This window comes from Sciurus carolinensis, chromosome 8, assembly GCF_902686445.1.
Source record: "Sciurus carolinensis chromosome 8, mSciCar1.2, whole genome shotgun sequence".
NCBI lineage: Eukaryota > Metazoa > Chordata > Mammalia > Rodentia > Sciuridae > Sciurus > Sciurus carolinensis.
Window position 1 is genome coordinate 107351677 of NC_062220.1, and position 18830 is coordinate 107370506.

The window sequence follows — 18830 nt, forward strand, 5'->3', positions numbered from 1 at the left end:
TGAAAATAAATATGTCTATAAAAATTTCGTTTCATAGGTTAATTTGAACAGGTACTATTGACCTTTCTCCCTAATCCAAGAAAAGGAATACATTTTGTGATCAAGATCAAAGAGTAACACAAGCCAGATCCATATAGGCCTCCCTCCACTTAACAGTTTAGTATTCTAACAAATTAATCAAAAACTGTTTCTGTGGTAGAAGAGAGATCCAGCAGAGATTCCGAAAGTACATTGTTTGGATTTTTGTGAAGTTTCGTACTTTTATGCGTCTCTACCTCTGGGTTTCTGAATGTAAAGAAGGATTAAAAACTTCCTAACAGTCTAAGTCAATATGGCCTTCGCATCCCAAACTGAACAATTTGGTTGCGTTTTTCAACAGTGGCAAAAACAACTGTCTGTCCACAGAGAGGAAAGCCAAAGGGGGCCAATTAGGGAGGAAGAAATTAAAGAATAAAGAAAAATGCCAAGATGAAAGGTTCATCGGAGGGTGAGTGGGCAGGAGCCAGGAGAATGGCAGCCCTGGGCATCGCTGGCGGCCCGCCAGGGAGGTGAGCAGACCACCTCGCGGTAGAGCCAGAGGTGAACTGAGCAGCGCAAAAGGAGAGAGCGTGCGGAGGGAGGTCCTCCCGCCCAGGGATTTCGCAGACAATCGCGGCTACGCCTCCCTAACAGGGGCAGCCAGGGAGCTGGGCGCGAGTTGAGCGGAAGGCGGCTGCGACAGGAGGCGGGAGGGTGGAGGCGGGTGCGCCGGCTCCACGCCAGCCTGCGTACCACTCGCCAGCCGGACGCTCTCGGAGCTTCTCCTCTCCCTCCGACGCTGGGCGGCTGCCCAGACATCGCTGCTAGGTCTGGAGAGCTCCCGAACCCGACCGCGGAGAAGAGCGAGGCTAGGGGTCTGGCTGCCCTCTGGGTGCTCTTTGTCACGAAGACGCGGGGACAAGACCCCGGAATGAGCGGAGGAGGGCGGCGCGTGCACTGACGCGAGTTGGGACCAGGACAACCCGCTGCTGGCAGGGGGATGCGCCAGCCCTGGCAGACAACCTAACCGGGTGCACGCGTCAGGCGGAGCGCGCAGGTGGGACTGCGCTCTCCGTGGTCCGCCCCGCGCGGGTTCCCTGCCGGCCTGAGGATGGGCACTGGTGCCCCAGGGCTTCGCCCGCCGCTGCTGCTCCCGCCGCGAGCCCGGTGTCAGGCTGGCGTCCCATGCTCATGTATGTAGACTGGGCGCCTGTCTTCAGGGATGAGGGTGCATGTTCGGTGTCCGCGCCCCTCGCGCTGGGACGACGCCCAGTTGCTGGGAAGAACCCTCACTTTCCCGCAGTCCAAGTTTGTAAATATGGGTGATTCGCCCCGGGTTGAGGTCGGTTGAACCCGAGCTAGGAATGAGCAGAGGGCGGATTTGGCCGAAGCCCTAATGGAGAGGGTTGAGGGGGAGGGGGACAGGCGCACTGGAGCATATCGAGTGGGTGGTCGTTTGGGGGAACCAGGAGGACCCAGGCTGGATTGCAATTGCCTAGTGGTGATAGGGGCTTTCTCTGATCCTTTGGGTGGCAGAAACTTTGAGATCCAGAAAGGCTGATTGGCATCCCTCCAAGTGAAATATTCTTACCCCCACTTTGCGTGCTTAAGCCCGAACCTCCCCCACCGCCCACCTCAGTGCTGCTGGGCATTTATGCTCCATCACCAGGACCCCTCCCGGGTAAAAGCAATTCCAAGACTGAGTGCTACTGCTGGTTACCCGATCGTATCACCGGTTCAGTCGCCAGTGGCGGGCCGGGGCTGTGGGGCCGGCGAAGGAACAGATACCTCGGGAATCCCCTACTCCGACCTCCTGGAAGGGTCAGGAGCATCCTTCAGGGCAGCAGGGGTTAGAAAAGATAATTTGTGCTCCCAGGACGGGAGGCATTTAAGAAGTTACGAATGAGTCACGGGGTCTAAGGAGAAATCTTGTTATCCGCTCCTCCCCCCTTTCCCCAGCAGGAGCCCTTAGGACACGCGAGGAAAGGTTCCCCTTTAATCTTCTTGCCCATTCACTGTCCAACTCCACTGCAGAATTTTCCATTTAATAACCTTGGAGAAATATAGCCAGGACCTAGAGAGAGACAACCAGGTTGCCTGAATTATGTGGTTTCTGTACGAGCTTTGCAGGCGGGCACGGGCCCGGCTCGCTGCATTCGCTAGTTCCTCAAGCCGCCGGTGACCATCTCAACGACACTCTTCACCACTACAGAAGACCCCGCCAGCCGGTGTATTTCTTGGACTTCGCTTCCAGTGTATTCCTCCACAATTTGTGATGTCTAAGAACCCCAACTGTGCACTGACGCTGGGCATGCTGCCTCAGTCTCCAGCGTCCAGCTCTTTAATCTAGAGCTATGCTGGAGTCCGGGCGGCGCCGGGCCGGGTGGGGGCCGCGGCGGGCCGGGGCGCGCGCGGGCCGTGGGGCTCAGTTGTGCTGCTGTTCTCTCCGCAGGGACGGCGGCTCCCGGCTGGCGGCGGCGCGCCCCCGGGCTGTGAATGCGACTCTCCCTGTGTCCGCGCTCCCCGCCCGCCCGCCCGCCGGGACGTGGTAGGGGATGCCCAGCTCCACTGCGATGGCAGTTGGCGCGCTCTCCAGTTCCCTTCTGGTCACCTGCTGCCTGATGGTGGCTCTTTGCAGTCCGAGCATCCCTTTGGAGAAGCTGGCCCAGGCGCCAGAGCAGCAGGGCCAGGAGAAGCGCGAGCACGCGTCTCGGGACGGCCCGGGGCGAGTGAGCGAGCTCGGGCGCGCAGCGAGGGACGAGGGCAGTAGTGCCCGGGACTGGAAGAGCAAGAGCAGCCGTGGGTTCGCCAGCCGGGAAGCGTGGAGCAAGCAGAAGCAGGCCTGGGGTGTCCAAGGCGGGGGCGCCAAGGCCGGGGACTTGCAGGTCCGACCTCGCGGGGACACTCCCCAAGTGGAGTCCCTGGCCGCAGCCGCCCAGGACGCGATCAGCCGGGAACTCGCGCCCACGCCAGAGCTGCCTGAGGAGTACGCGTACCCAGACTACCGAGGGAAGGGCTGCGTGGACGAGAGTGGCTTCGTGTACGCTATTGGGGAGAAGTTCGCGCCGGGTCCCTCGGCCTGCCCGTGCCTGTGCACCGAGGAGGGACCGCTGTGCGCACAGCCCGAGTGCCCGAGGCTGCACCCGCGCTGCATCCACGTCGACACGAGCCAGTGCTGCCCGCAGTGCAAGGAGAGGAAGAACTACTGCGAGTTCCGGGGCAAGACCTACCAGACTTTGGAGGAGTTCGTGGTAAGAGGACAGGCGACTTTGCACTTTCCTGGAAGGGGGTGAAGCAGTTTTTGTTCTATGGTTCCCCACTATTAAGAAGAGGCAGTTTTTGGTTCTCTTGTCCTTAAACAATCTCTTTTTCAGTGTAGAGGTAATCCTTCAAAGAGCAATAAGGCTAATCCATATTGAGTGCTTAGGTATTCACTATTAGAGGGTTTCATTAGAATGAAGCCCAAGACATTGAAGGGAGCAGTTCCAAGTTACTGATTGTACTTTCAACATGAATGTGTGGTTTCTAATTCAGAAGTGTTATAGATGAAATGCTCAACCTGTTTTCAAACAGGGTAATATACCATGGCATTTGGGATATATACTCTTAAACTAAGAACAGATTAAGGGAGGATGGATATATTTATCCCATATTTTATGTGCCATTTCCCTAGATTATTTGCTCAGGGCATCTGAAAATTAAAAGAAGAAAACATTGACTCGTTAGGTCCCAAAACATGATGGCAAAATCACGAAGTCCAGTTTTTGGTTAAAAACGGTTTCATTTCAGAAGAGTAACAGTAATATTCACAGTACAGGTCCTTTCCCTAATGCTTCTGTGTTGGGCTTCAGGCAATGTTTTTCATATGCATTAATTCACTTAAATCTCTTACACCATGCTCGAAGGTAGATTATTATCTATCATCTCCATATTATGAAGAGGAAACTGAGACACAGAATATTTAAATAATTTGCTGAAGGCAATGAAGCTATTAGAAAGCAGATCCATGTGTCAGAACTCAACAATTCTACTTCATAGCTCATGCTTTTAACCCTTACACACCTCTGAACCAAAAGCCCTGCCCTGTTGGGGCGTGGATTTGCATGGAGACACAGCCCAGCACGCATGCGCTGGCCTTGGATTAAACTCTGCTTCTCCACTAGGGACCTCAGAGAGAACTCAAAAGATGTTCAGCATGTCCAAACTCCCCAAGGTGGATTCAACCCATGGCTCATCCAGGTCTGGGCCCACTGACTGAACATGCCACAGATAGTTTTTCCCGCCTGCAGAGGGCATACTGGAACCTGTAGCCCCTAAAGCGGAATTTGGAAGTGAAGAAGGGAGGAACCCTTCGGAATCTGTGAGAGCTGCTGATTCCAGGGCACAGGATGTGAAAGGCACATTAATGAGTTGTATCAATGTGTAATAGAGTTGTATAAACATGTAAAGGCAGAAACGACAGACCATAGATAATGTATGGAATTTAGAGTCAGGAAACATGAGTTTTATTCTGGCTTGAACCCTGCCCAACTACGTTTCTAAAACAAAGCACATGCCCCTCTGGGTTTCTTTTGTCTCCCCTATAGGGTGAGGGTCAGCTATTAGAAAGGCTTATGAGCAAAGTATAGTTTCAGACATAAACTATTTAATTACCTACAGTCTTTGGTTTCAGCTCTTTGGAGAAGGACAACTCTGATGAGAATTTTTTATGAACCATCCCTAATCAACACATGAATGAGTCAGGAACTCTTCCCTCCAAATCCCTCCTGTCAGCTGGGAAGTCTGGTGTATATTTCTTCAGATGTTTTGGTCACAACACAAAATGTACAGCAAAAACATCCATGGATGCTCAGGGGCCCAGAAGAGGGGTCTTTCATTTTGGTGTGGGAATGTGGCCCAACAAAACAGTTCTCTTAAGTATTTGATATAATCAAACTTTTATAAGGTCAAAGACAGGCATCTGTTTTTAAATTAATAACATTTGTTGTTTGCATTATTTAGTATTCCACAGTTCTTTCTTAGAAAGTTCTCATAAAATAAAATGAGGAATTACTACCACTTTGATCTAAAGAACCCAAATACTTCCCAGAGGGGCCATTCATCCCAGGTAGAAGGAAGAATTGAAACTTGTTTTTTTTTTTTTTAACTCATGGCCAAGTACAGCCCTGAAGCAGCTTTGCCTCTGGGGGAAAAGAATCTCTTATTTGATTCCTGTTTGCAAAAACTGGTAGTCAATAGATAGAATGTGTTTTTTCACACTCTGGGGATAGAAGATTATATTGACCAAAGAGGGAATGGAAAGATCACAATCTTATAAAACCAGTCAAGCTGTTTTTAGAATATTAAGGGCATCTTCCATCTTCAAATGACATTTTATTCTTAACTTTCATGCAATTATCAGATGCTAAGACTCACACATGCTTGAATGCTGAAAAGTTATTATGAGTTTTTAATTATATGCTTTCTGCTTTCTCTTATGTACATTACAGAAAGATATTTGTGTGTAGTATCATGTTTGCTCATTTTTCTTATAATCAGGTAAATTTCTAGGTAGTTCCTTTTCTTAGATTGGGTTTGTGCATGTCATATAGTGTCTCTGTTTTTGTTTTTTCCTACAATGTCCAAAGGAAAATCCAGCACTTTAGTGGCAGGTGTGGAAAGGACATATGTAGAAGGGTGCAGAGTCAGCTGTAAGTCCATGGGGTTCGTGGGGTGCAGTAATGGAGATTTGTTATGATGCTGAGGCTAAACCAAAGCAATTGGTAACATGCCTGCTCTGGGTATCGTGCCTTTCAGAGAGAGATAAATTGTAGTTTGCAGTTGCACAGCACAAAGTATATGGAAAATGAAAAAGGAAAGCTTTTTCTATCAGAAGTGCTTTGAGCTTCTCTGAAGAAAATGTAATTCAAATGGATATTGTGGCACAATAAGGTCATACTTGGAACAGCATTTACCTTGGCACAGAAGGAAGTGAAAGGAGAATGGTGCCTGGCTCTCCTTCTCTAGGAGATGCACAGTCCTGCAATAGTCTATTCTCTGCTTCCTGAAAGGAAATTACTACTGATGGTGTCTGGACCCACCTCTATGGTGACTGAAGTGAGCATCAGATAAAACTCCAGAGCTGCTGTTGTCTATGATGTGTGGGGCATTTGGCCCCAGCAAAAGTGGCTTCTCCTTAGCTTCCTGTGATTCTGTGTCCTTGGGCACATGTTTTCTTGTCACTCTGTGACCAGTATTTTATAGATTCCAAACCTGTCTTCCCTCTTCTTTCTGGATTCTTTTACCCATCAAAACTCCTATTCCTTACAGTCTGTTTAATCTCAGCCACCACGTCCGTAGAAAGCATCACTGATACAACAAAATACCATGAAGCTGCTAGTAATAATGAGTGTAGCATCCTAGCATTCTCTTTCCTTAGGGAGTGGTTGTAATTTAATTTGTGAGTCCAAAGAAAAATATAGTTAGTAGTAGAGTTTTTTGCCTACTACCTCTCAAGTTATATGAAGTATCTTAATCTTCAACCTGTGCCACCAGACATCCAACTTTGAGGAAACTTGTGTATTAGTTTATATATGTTTTTATAAACAATTAATATTTATGCTTCCTAGAGTATATTGACTTTCTAGGGCTTCCATAACAAAGCACTAAAAACCAGGTGCCTTAAGCAACAGAAATTCATTGTCTCATAGTCCTGGGGGCTGGGAGTCTGAGATCAAGGTATGTGCATGTTTGATTCTAAGTCCTCTTTCCTTCCTTTGTAGGTGACTTTTCAGTGTCTGCCTGTTCTTCCCCCTGAGCATATGCCTGTGTTCAACTTTTTTTTTTTTTTTTTTTTTTTGCTAGCCCTGAGACTTAGATCCTTGTGCATGCTACATGCTAGGCAAGAAGTACTTTACCGTTGAACTATGCCCAACCCCACATTTCTTTTTCTTCTTTTAAGGACGCCAATACTAATGGATTGAGGCCCATTCTAATGATCTCATTTTAACTTAATCACAGCTTTAAATAACCTGTTCTGTCCCCAAGTACATTCAGATTCTGAGGTATTGGGGATTAGAATTGCAAAATATGAATTTGGGGAGGACACAGTTTCTGCCTATAACACCGGGTATCTGTGACCAAAGTTGAGCTTATTGAAACAGACCCAAGGAGCATTGGTATGGGGAAGGATGCACTAGTTAAGTTTGAATAGAAGGAAGAAAGTGTTTACAAAGAAGGCAAAAAGTGAGTAATAAGAACTCAATGCTGAGTATACACACCTGAATGGCCTGCGGTGCACATTCAGGTTCTGCGTCTATTCCATTCTGAATGCCCCTTTTGGAGTTCTTATATTACTTATGTGAGTGAATCCTTTTATCATAGATAGCTAAAAGGTAAAGGAGGGAGGGGGCTATTGAGCAGTCTTAAATCTGCCCTTTATGATTACCATTCATTTCTTGAGCTAATCAGATTTGAAATTCATTAATAAAAGTACTTCTATGTGATCAACAGAACAAGTTGTTCCTGTTATGATAATTAGGGTCTCCTATTGGACTGTGAAGTTTGAGAGGGAGCCTTCAGCCTTGTTTCAGTGATTTATAGAACCTAATGGAATCTATGCTTTCTGAAATAAGACCTTACAGGATAATTAAATCGCTATGTTCCTTTGTGTTTAGTTGGGGTGGTGTCAGTTCAGGGTGTCAACTCTGGTCATCAGAGCTGACCAGAAGCTCTTGATTGAGAATTGTATAAGACTTTGAAGAAAAAGAGAAAATGAATTATTAATAAGTGCTGCTTGCTAGACTATCTTTCAAAGCTTGAGAAATGTTGAAAGGGGTTCTTGTAGACAAATTGATCTGGGAGCACAGAGTTAAGCCAATTGCTTTCCCACGGCTTCAGTGTCTGACTTGCCATTAACCTCATTGCAAAATCTCATTTCTGGACTTTCATCAATGAAAAAAATATTCTCATATGAAATTTGAAGCCAAAACCTTCATCTAAATAGATCTCTATTAAAATTTTGAGATCATGCCAGTAAAGAGAAAGACACAATTTCAGTCTTTATATTTTTGTGACTGATATTGCTTAACCAAAAACAATGTTGTTATTATCTACCTTTTTAAAGTAAAATGAATCAGTTTGTTCTGTTTATTCCCTTTTCTGTGAGTCAGTCTAATATATGTACTGTTGCTGCCTCTGATTTGGTTCTGGTATGATTTTGCAAATTCCGCCTTTCTGCCTAAAGCCATTTAAACAAGAACAATTTTTTTTTTTTTTTAAAGGAGGAGTCCTTATGGCTTCTTTGGACTTTTCAACGTGTTTCTAACTCAGGTGGGGGCATCACAATCTTAAAAACTCTTATTTCTTACTTCTGTAAATATGGTGGAATCAACACTATAAAAGTTTACTCTTTCATAATGCGCAGGGGAAGCCGATATGTAACTAAAATTTTTCATGCATTGCTTTTTTTCCCCCTTTATCTATTTATATGACAGATTGATGTGCTGGTGGTGTTTTCTTTATTTTGAAGGAGAGAAAACTAAGTTCCAAAAAACTGTCAAGTAACTTGATCCTGGTCATAGAGCTAGTAAATGGTAGAGCCAGGATTTGAGTCCTAGTCTGTTCAACTCTGATAATTATGCACTTCCAGCTGTTGCACAGTGTCTCTGTGACCATATGTAGATGAAGCAGCAGTTTGTGTGTGGCAGAAAGAGTGGTATTTAATATTAGGTACCTGGAAAAAAGAATACTTACATAGACTTGGAGCACCTGGCCCATGTTTGTGCCCAACAAATATTCAATCTATTTGAATAAGGTTTATTTATGTGGACTTATGTCATATTTGACTCAGGCCATCTAAAATAAAATAAATGTCTACATCCTTCAAAGTGTGAAATATTGAGTTGTAATGAGAACAAAAATATTTAGTCCTGGGTGTTCCTCAAGGACAGTGGGAAGTTCCAATGGGCAATGCACAAGACCGTGAGCTCTAGAGAGGTGGATAGGATCTTAGAGATGACCAGACCCAACTGGGGCTAACTTGTGACCCAAGAGTCATATCCAGCCTGAGAAGGTATTCCAACTGGCCAATATTTACCAAGTGGGAGGTTCATATAAATATGCAGATTGTCTACTTCTTGTGAAAATGGAATGACTCCCTGATGGCAGCCCTGTACCAGAGTTAAGCACCTGGAGAGGGCATCTGCTTCCTTGCTGACCACATCTCCACTTAGTGGGCATGTGACTCACCCCTGGACCTGGCTCTTTGAAGTTTCACCCTAGAAAATAGGAACTTAGATGTCTTATTCAAATCATACAACCAGTTGGTATGCAAAGGAAGTTTGGGAGCTCCAGGTACCATGCTGTGAAGTCCTGTCAGCTTCACAGACTTTAGAGAGTGAATTTGGGGACTTCAAGCACAAGGCACTTAGACCCTTGAGATCTCAGTATAAAATATCACTCTCCATCATTCTGTGCCTCTGTGAAAATTTTTAGAACTTCATTGTTCTCATTGTTTTCTTGTGGTATAACATAGGTAAAACCTGCATATCTCTCACATTATAAGAAGTAAATGAGATATACATAACAATTTCACCCTAGGAAGCTCAGAACAGATAGAGGGGAAAGATCACTCCTAAATCTGACACGGAGGATTAAGAGAATGTGTATCTGTGGGAAGTAAGGGCACCCTAGCAGTCTGGGGCTCTAGAAGAAATAGCTGTAGATACCCTCATCTTCAGTGCTGGCTTTTTCTATCTTTTTGTGTGTGTGTGTGTGTGTGTGTGTGTGTGTGTGTGTGGTACTGGGGGTTGAACACAGGGGCACTTACCCATTCCCTAAGCCACATCCCTAACCCTTTTTTTTTTTTTTTTTTTTTAATCTTGAGACAGGGTCTCACTAAGTTGCTTAGGGCCTCTCTAATTTACTGAGGCTGGCCTTGAACTTGTGATCTACCTGCCTCAGTCTTCCAAATCACTGGGATTATAGTTGCATACCACCATGCCTAACTCAGCACTGGCTTTATGGAGCTAGGTTTCCCCACCAACCATTTCTTATCCAAATATGGTAAATTCCAACAGAAAAAAAATATTCTTGCATTTATTTGTTCATAATAATTTGAATACCATGAGCCAGGCACTGGACTAGATTTAGGAGACACAATGAGAAGCAAATGGGTCCCTCCAATAGACAGGCAGGGATACTAGCATGACGTATTCTGAGGACTTTGTTGGGAGGCTGTGAGTGGGTATGCAGCTGGGAGCCAGTCATGTTTATTACTGTTATTATTGTTATTATTAATAATAGACTCTTCTTGTTGATTGCTCATTTTTGAATGACAGAGGAGTCCTGGAGCAGATGTTCTTAGGGAAAAAAAAGAGTTTTTCTCAAATATAACAATTGTGAGTTTGAATAAAGGATGTGGCTTTTCGCCCAAGCCTGCATGCCCTATAACCATCTTCATGGCTACTTTTCTGACCACGTAACTGGAAATCCTCCTTGCTGCTCAGCTGCTCCAAGGCTGAGATCCTGCCAGCTGGATCTCACTTCTCATTCTATTTCTGTCAGGCACTGGGGTGCGGCCAGGACATAGGCTGCCTTTTGAATCTGTGGAAAGAGATGATGTCAGGCATCTGCCGATGGCCCTGTGCGTTCTCTCAGAAGCACTAGCCAGTGGAAAGCATAAGAATTGAAAATTAAAATGTCCTGTGGCTCTGTACATTTCTACTTATGGCAGAAATGATGTTGCTTTAAACATAAGGAGACCATTCCTTTCCTGGGAATATGGAAGATGGCCTGAAAATCCCACCTTTTACAAAATCCATGAATTCCTGAATATCCATATTGGTCGGCTTTCCATACTACAACAAAATATCTGAGATAATGAACTTACAAGAGAGAAAAGTTGTTTTGGCTCAGTTTTGGAGGCTCCAGCCTGTGGTATATTGGACCCATTGTTTTGGGTCTACAGTGAGGTAGTACATTATGTTGGGTGCACATGGCAGAGCAAAACCACTCACATTGTGAGCCACAGAACAAAAAGAGAGAGAAAGGAGTCTGGGTTCCACAATACCCTTCAAAAGAACATCCCTGCTTACCTAAGGGCCTCTCACTAGGCCCCACCTCTCAAAAGTTCTACCACTTTCCAGTAGCACCCCACTGGGTACCAAACCTTGACCATGGGCCTTTGAAAGACATTTGCAATCCCAACTACAGAGTGTGTTTTGAAAACACAGCTAAGATAGAAGAAAGTTAAATTAATTCCTAGAAGGGGACATTATAATTCACAGAACAAAGGAGTTCTTGCTGTGGTGGTTGTCTGGAGACATCTGTTGGTCCCCTGGGCCTGTGCTCTTGGCAGTAATGGGGCAAGACTTGGGTATATGATGAGTCCAGGGCCCCATTAAGAAAGAATCAGATCAAGGTCTATCTCATATATCCAATGTCTCTTGAATAGCCTGTCCTGCAAAAGAATAGTGTGGCAAACATCTCTCAATGGGCCGCAGCACTGTGCAAAGAAGAAAATGTTTTCTTTGCATAGTTTTAGTCTCTAACGTGCAAATGCTGTTATACTCATAAGAAGTCAAATCATGCTTCTCTGTATAGCCTGCAAAATCTACAGGTATCTGACCTAAGCAAATGTGTAGAGATGGAATACACCCTCCAACCAGACTGCAAAAAATTCCTACAAATAGCATTTCAGGGACTGTGACCTCAAAACTAAAATTACACTCAAAAAGAAAGGGCTTCAATAAGCAAGAGTCAGCCAAGATAAAAGATGTCATTTCAGACCCAGATATTGGAATGTAAAATGGGTATGTTTAATATAAATAAAGAAATATGTTGGAATAAAATTCAAAATGTATATGGAATGCTAGTCAGCTTTGAAGAAAAATCAAATACGACTTGAATAAATGCATAATAAAAGCATGGGAATTAATTAATGGGAATTAACATGAGGAGCGCTTAACAGTAGTCTGTTAGATACTGATGAAGAGATAATCTAGGGAAACAGCAGATAGCTCTGAGGAAGTCAGCCAATATGAAATGCAGTCATATTGTGGAACATAGTAATGAGATATTTCCATACATGAGGGGAGAATGAGAAATCTAGCATACACCTGATTAGAATTCTAAGGAAGATAGTGGAGTACATGAGAGAAGTGTCCAAGACTTTTTAGTTGAAAGACTGTCTGATTTAGAAAACCCAATAAATCTAAAGAGACACATAAAAGAAGTATCATACCTAACCACGTCATAGTGACACTGCAGAACACCATAGGCAAAGAAAGATGCTCAGAGCCATCAGAGACAAAATATACTCAGAATTCTGATGTCTGGTCAAAAGCTGCAGACACAACACACTAAGATAACATCTTTAAAGAATAAAGAGAAACAAGTGTTAATCTGATTTATGTATGCACCAACGAGTCTGAACAAAAATAATTTTCAGCAATAATAAGCCACTGTGACACATACCTGTAATTCCAGCTACTTGGGATGCTGAGGTAGGAGAATTGCCTTGAGCCCAGGAGTTTCAGACCAGCCTGGGCAACACAGCGTGAGACTTTCTATCCAAAAAAAGAAAAAGAAAAAGAAAAAAAAAGGAAAAAGGAATTTGTTTCTAGAAATTCTATTGAGATAACTTACAAATGGAATCTAAAGGATAAGCTCAGGAAGAAGGAAAATGATCACAGAATCAAAGTCATAGGGAAGCAGAGAATAAAATATTTTGTTTACTAAACTGTATATCAGTGGTTCTTGCCTAAGGCTCTTACTTGCCTTCTCCCCGGGGGACCTTTGCACTTCCTGGAGATATTTTTGATTGTCATACTGGTGTGAGGGTGGAGGATGTTACTGACATCTCCTGAGTGGAGGCGAGATGTGCTGTCCATGTCCTAGACAACCCATGCCTGGGTATGGGGTGAGGAGCCCCAGAATAGACTGAGTGATGTGAGTCTCTAGGACCCTGGTGAGTCACTGGGTAGAGAAATGTGTCTTCAGCAGGAAGGGGTTGATTTGTCTTAAACTTTAGTTTGATTTGGGGACTTTAAACAGGGCAGGCCATTAAATAAAACTTTTGAGTGTTCTTGGAAAAAAGGTAGTAGGGGCCAGCTCAGCTTTAGGGCAAATCATGATAGAAGTGGACACTTTCAAAGGCCCCTCCTGCTTCCCGGGGGTTCCTACTCCAGACACCACCAAGCTCCCTTGGACCATGGATAATTTTTCCTGCTGAATGTCAGAATACTTCAAAATGATCTTCTTTTCCACTTGTCCCTGTACTTTTAGGGCACAAGGCTGCTTAGAAATAATCCTTTTAACCTTATGAAACAGACTGGTCCTTCTGTATTGTATTCTTGTTTTCTTTACATCCAAATTTAAAGCAGTTGATTTTTATTCTGGAATCGTTTGCCTTTTACAAAGATATCTCACTCTTTAGGAGACTTGAAACAAATAAATATGATCAAAATTTTTTTGAAGCAAGTTACCACTTTTACTTATTTACTATTTTTGGAGTATCAGAAGCTAACCTCTCCTCCTGGTTATGCTTCTGAATTATTGAGAGCCACACTCTGGGGACACAGTACCCCAGTCAGGGAATCAGCTGTGACTACAACATTTGGCCCCCTTGGCTGTGGTCAGCAGGTGGCCAGAAGGAAGCTCATATCCCCTTCTCACGTGGGGCAGGGCTGCCCTCAGCACCTGTGCAACCACTTGCTGGTGATGCAGCAGCTTTGTCACACAGGCAGACATGTCACAAAAAGAACAAGAAAAAGAATTCTGACAAGACTGCTCCTTCCCCTGGGCGTGAAGAGCAGCAGAGGTGGCCTGAGGGATAAACTGTGCTCTGAAGTCGCCTCTCAGCTCAGGGTAACCTCCTGCCATTGGCAGAGTTCACTTCTGGGCTCTCAGTACCCTCCAGGAAGCCAAGAAAATAAATTCATCTGGCTTCTGGGTAACAGCAAGGGACAAAGGATACAATTTAATGGTCAGGTCTCAGGGACCATCACACCAGTGTGTCTGAGTGCAAAGATGGATCCCTTTCTGACTGAATGAACCCTCCAGGCTCCTCTCTACCTGAGCTTAAAACCCCACAGAAAGAGGACTTGATTACCTGGAAAAACTGCTGTGGTGCCCTGCTCTAATTTGAGAGCACTTAGTTCCAGGCAGAGGGACAGGGCCAGGGGTGTGAGCCAGTGGTGTGTCTGCTGCTGGCTGGGTTGTGCTGTAGCTCTTCCTGAGTGACTGACAACTGATGTACCCTGAATGAGCTTTAACAAGACAACCAGACTGATGTCAGAGAGCACACACACAGGCCATTGTATGGCTGGGAGTGATCCCCGTTGCTGGGGCCATACCAGCTCTGTACAGAGGCAAAATGTCATACCCCTTTGATTGTTGTCATTGCTCCCTGCTTAAAGTGTCTGTGGTAGCCACCATCTAGGGTGAGGAATGTCAAAAGGGAGCAACATGGCTCTCTTTCCAATGTGTGTGTGTGTGTGTGTGTGCGTGTGTGTGATATTCATATACTGGTTTCAATGCATTAAATTTTCCTCATTTGCCCTACCACTTCTTATGACTGCACGTAGTTTGTACTTCATTTACTTCCTTGACTGATCCCTGAGAGAACTGGATTTGTGTTCTTCAAGAGAGAACCAGTCCCCTTGCCACAGTTGTCTTTTGAAAGCCCACTCTTTGGAAAACATTTGATTTTAGTTATTTATAGGGAAAGTGAAAACTAATCTGTTTCATTCTCCCAGGGATTACTTACCTTTAAAACTTTATTCTCATTCTAAAACAAAAGGGTTTGGATCTTTCTTTCTTTCTTTCTTTCTTTCTTTCTTTCTTTCTTTCTTTTTAAAGAAAAAAAAATGGTTCTGCTTTCAACAAAAGTTAGCAGAGGGACTTCATTTACTCCAGTAGTCCAAAGGAGTTGGTCATATCAAGGTAACATCACTTCCCTTTCTTAAGCACTTGATTTAGGACTCTGTGGATGAGCAAATTATCTATTAAAGGAATTCCACAAGCATCTTAGCATCACCTAGGCTCCCAGGTGGGAGGCGAGAGACCCCTCCCTACCCTAGGCATAGTACCCAGATAGTGCCCCAAAACTGGTAACCCACTGCCTTGTGGCCCTCAGACCCTGCACTCTACCTAGGTTTGCAGCACTCTAGAGCAGGCCGGTATGCCTGAGAAGGCACATTCACCTGCCTCCACTGCAGAGAAGGAAGCAGGCAGCAGGATGTTTATTGGTGCATCCATTCTAACTCTATATGTCAGTCATGCCTGCAGATTCCAGAATGTTCCTCAAGTCTGCACCACTAGCAGAGAGGAAAGGGTCTTCCTCCTGCTCTCTAAGATTCTCAACTCTTTGCCACCAAATATAAGTCCTGTGTAAATACTGCCAACATTTTCTCTCTCATGATTGACCTAGCAAGTTCCTGCACGATTTCTGTTCATCTGAGAGAATTATTCAGAAGAGGAATTGGAACGACATTAGTAGACAAGGGTCTTGCCTCAAGCTAAAGCATAAAGAAGGCCAAGCTGCTGGTTGGTACCTGAGAAGAAAGCTGTGTCACCTCTCATTGGCAGGCTGGTGTGCTGTGACTCTACCATGCGGTCGGTCGGTGGAGTTGTTTTTTTCCTGACACTCAGAAGCTGACAGCTTCTGGGACAGTTCTTAATTAAGTCCCTTTGTGTGCAAATCCATTCTCTGACAGAGCGTGGAAAGGCAAAGAGAACAGCAGCAACAACAACAACAAAAATCTTCTCTGAAGGGCAGAAGCAGTCTCTCTGTCACTGACTTTCTGTTGCTACTTGTGTTGGAGGTTAAAGGGTGGCCTGTGGATCAAACTCATTCAATTTTAAAATCACTCCCTTCTCGTGGGAGCAGTGGCAGAGGGGCATGTCAGGGGATGTGGAACCTTTCTGTGCTGGCCCTGGTGAGCAAAGGGACATCAGACAGCAGAGGCACTGGCCAACCCTCAAGATTGTGGGGCAGGATACTCCCTGACCAGCTGCGTCTTGCTTCTGGTCAAGTTTGGAGGGAGCATGTGATAATGCCTTGGAATGCTTTGATAAGACAATTTCAGGGAAGGAAACCTGAAGCCAAGCTTGGAAGAGATGAGATTCAATTCCAGGCGATGATGGAGAAGAAGGTAGTGTGACCTGTGTGTCACCTTCCAGGAATCTTGCAGGTACTAAAAAGGACTGATAAAGTAGGCAGGGCCCCTTGTGGCTCAGGATGCATGTGGATTCTGACCACTCAGTAATGAAGATTTTTACACTGGTGACTGGGTTCTGTGACCAGACCCTGTCTTTGCAATTCACCAGACCTGTGGGTGTTTTCACTCTATCAAAGCAGAGTCAAAAGATATCACTTCTGCCCTTTCCTCCAGCTCTGAAATAACACAATTATTCCAGGTTATCAGAAGCTAATAAGATGTAGTTGTTTGCATAGACAGGAACTCAGTGACTTGTCTCTGTGCATCTTGCTAAGAGTGTGAGCTGGACACAAGTTAGATCAATTGAGAATCTAGAAAGGACACTTTCGCCACCTGGTGACAAAACTGTGACAATGGCTTTGGGAGACTGCTTGCCCTGGGCCAGGTGGAGAGGCTACATTTAGTTCCTGCCTTTGGCAACTTGTTTCTTAGTCTGAGCTCATCACAATAATCCACAGCGGAGTCAGAATGAACACAACAAAATTCAGATGTGGGAGTGTGGAGATAATTTTCTTTAGTTTTAGAGCACTTCTTTTAGTTTTGTGACTCCTCACATCTGCAGATGGCTGAAAACATTTGTGCTTGGCAACTTTTGCTAAGTCTCCTCTGGGATATCCCTGTCTTTTGGGGTATCAGAAATCTCATTACTTTTGGTAATTACTCAGCATTTCCAGAATTCTCAGCTCTGAAGACATCTTTACCTTCTTATCTCTATTCCAAGTAGGAAGAACTCCTGTAGTATTATGGTCCTGGGAAGGACACCTTATCCTGTGATATCTCCTGCTTCTTGTTCCTGGTAGAACTCAACCCACAATGCCAGGGTGCTGCCAGTCCTGCATTTTTATGGGGACATTTTTCTAGCTCCCATGGCTATGGTCATGGACCTTTTTAGAGCCCTGGTATTAGGGTCTTTATTCCCTGCAGCTGTCCTGCCTAAAGCCCTCTGCACCACTGGTCCCCTGGGATCCCTGCTGTGTTCTGCACCCCAGGAGAAGATGGGCAGTGCCTGTTAGGTCTTCCTGTTAGTGTGTGTCCCCTGCCAAAATGGGACAGGGACCACCACAGGGAAAAGGGGCAAATGCTCTTCTGCACCTTGGTTCATGGCCTGATGGTAGACCCCTGGAGGCTTGGTGTGTGCCACCCTCAACCAGCGTCAGCTTTGCATCATTGTGGTCGGGGTTCCCTACAGGCGCTCTCTTGAACAGCTGCAGTAACTTTTCTTGGATACACTGCAAAATGTTTGCGTTGAGTACACCTAAAGCCAATTAACATTTCCACTGCTGAAAGTAACCAATGAAATGAGCTCCCTTCTTTCATTCGGGAAGGAAGCCTGGCATCTTCTTATTGGATCTGTGTCACCCTTCCTAAATGAGAGCCCCAATAAAAAGCTCTTCCTGTACTTTTGCTCATCTGACTTCATTTCATTTCCATCATCATTGGGTCAAAATATCTCAGTGCCTGGCATTAAGAACACTCAGATTATTCCCAGCCTCAGGGGTCCTAAAACCTATTGAAAACCACCTTTCTCTCAGAGGTCTGCATGGTATCCAGAACCTGTCCGGGACAGTGGAGTACCAGCTTTAACTTCTCAGACCTCACTACAGTTGGGGGATGTTCTTAACTGCCCCCTCTTCTAATCTCAGGTTTTCTCAAGTCTGGGTTGTGGCATTTGACCTCTTGCCTTTGCCCTTTGCCCTTCTTCCTTCCTGGCTCAAGTCTTTTTTTCCAACACCAAAGATATCCTGCCTTCCCTGAAACACATGCTTTGAGTCATATCTGTCTTCTTTCTGCTCCTGCTCCATGGTTTGAACTTCTAGGCTTTGACCCTTGGTAAGAAAAATCCAGCTTAACAAGTACTGAAAATGACCACTTTCATTCTGGAAAGCCATGCTCTTGTAATACTTAAAAATTCAAATATAAGTAGTGAGTTACTTGTTCCAGCTTGTATCTGCTCTCAAGAAAACTCAGGCTTGGCTTCTTTGCATAGATATGGAGGTAGAACAGCTGAAGGGGAAGTACCAATGAGAAAGTAATATGGATTGTACATTATTTTGGAATACAGCCAACCCTCTATATCTGTGAGTTCTGCATCCATGGATTCAACTTACTGTGGATTGAAAATAACTGGAGAAAAACTTGTATCTATACTGAACATGTACAGACTTGTCGTTACTCCCTAAACAATATAGTGAAACAACATTAACAAAGCTTTTGCATTGTATTCGGTATTATAAATCATCTAAAGAGGTTTAAAGTGCAGAGGAGAGTATACATAGGTTATATGCAAATTCATAGTCATTTTGTGTAAGGGACTTGAGCATAGGTGGGTTTTGGTGCCTATAAGGGTCCTGGAATCAATTCCTTTGGATACTGAGGGATGACTGCACTGTCCTCTGTAATTGCCGTGACTCTTAGTAATTCACACTTGTTGAGTGCCTAAGCATACTGGGAGCATTATTTGATCATACCCATTTTCCTGATAAGGGTACTGAGGCATGAGTTCAAGGTAACTCATTCAAGGTCACATAGTCCATCAGTGGCGGAATTGGGTTGGACCCAGAGTCCAGTTGTGTCCAGTCCCATCACACACTTTTTACACTGCATTAGACA

General features: G+C 44.8%; 1 protein-coding gene across 2 annotated transcripts in view; it reads left to right on the forward strand.

Annotated features, from left to right (window-relative positions):
* Nucleotides 1–812: 812 nt before the first annotated feature.
* Vwc2 (von Willebrand factor C domain containing 2) overlaps nucleotides 813–18830 on the forward strand; it is a 170728-nt gene continuing 152710 nt past the window's right edge. The window contains exons 1-2 of one of the 2 annotated variants that reach the window (XM_047561833.1): nucleotides 813–1211; nucleotides 2471–3269. In XM_047561833.1, coding sequence (XP_047417789.1) covers nucleotides 2574–3269 — 696 coding nt within the window. In that variant the 5' untranslated portion in view covers nucleotides 813–1211; nucleotides 2471–2573. Of the gene's footprint in view, nucleotides 1212–1924; nucleotides 3270–18830 lie in introns of those variants that run through there. The other variant, XM_047561834.1, reaches the window with a different exon arrangement.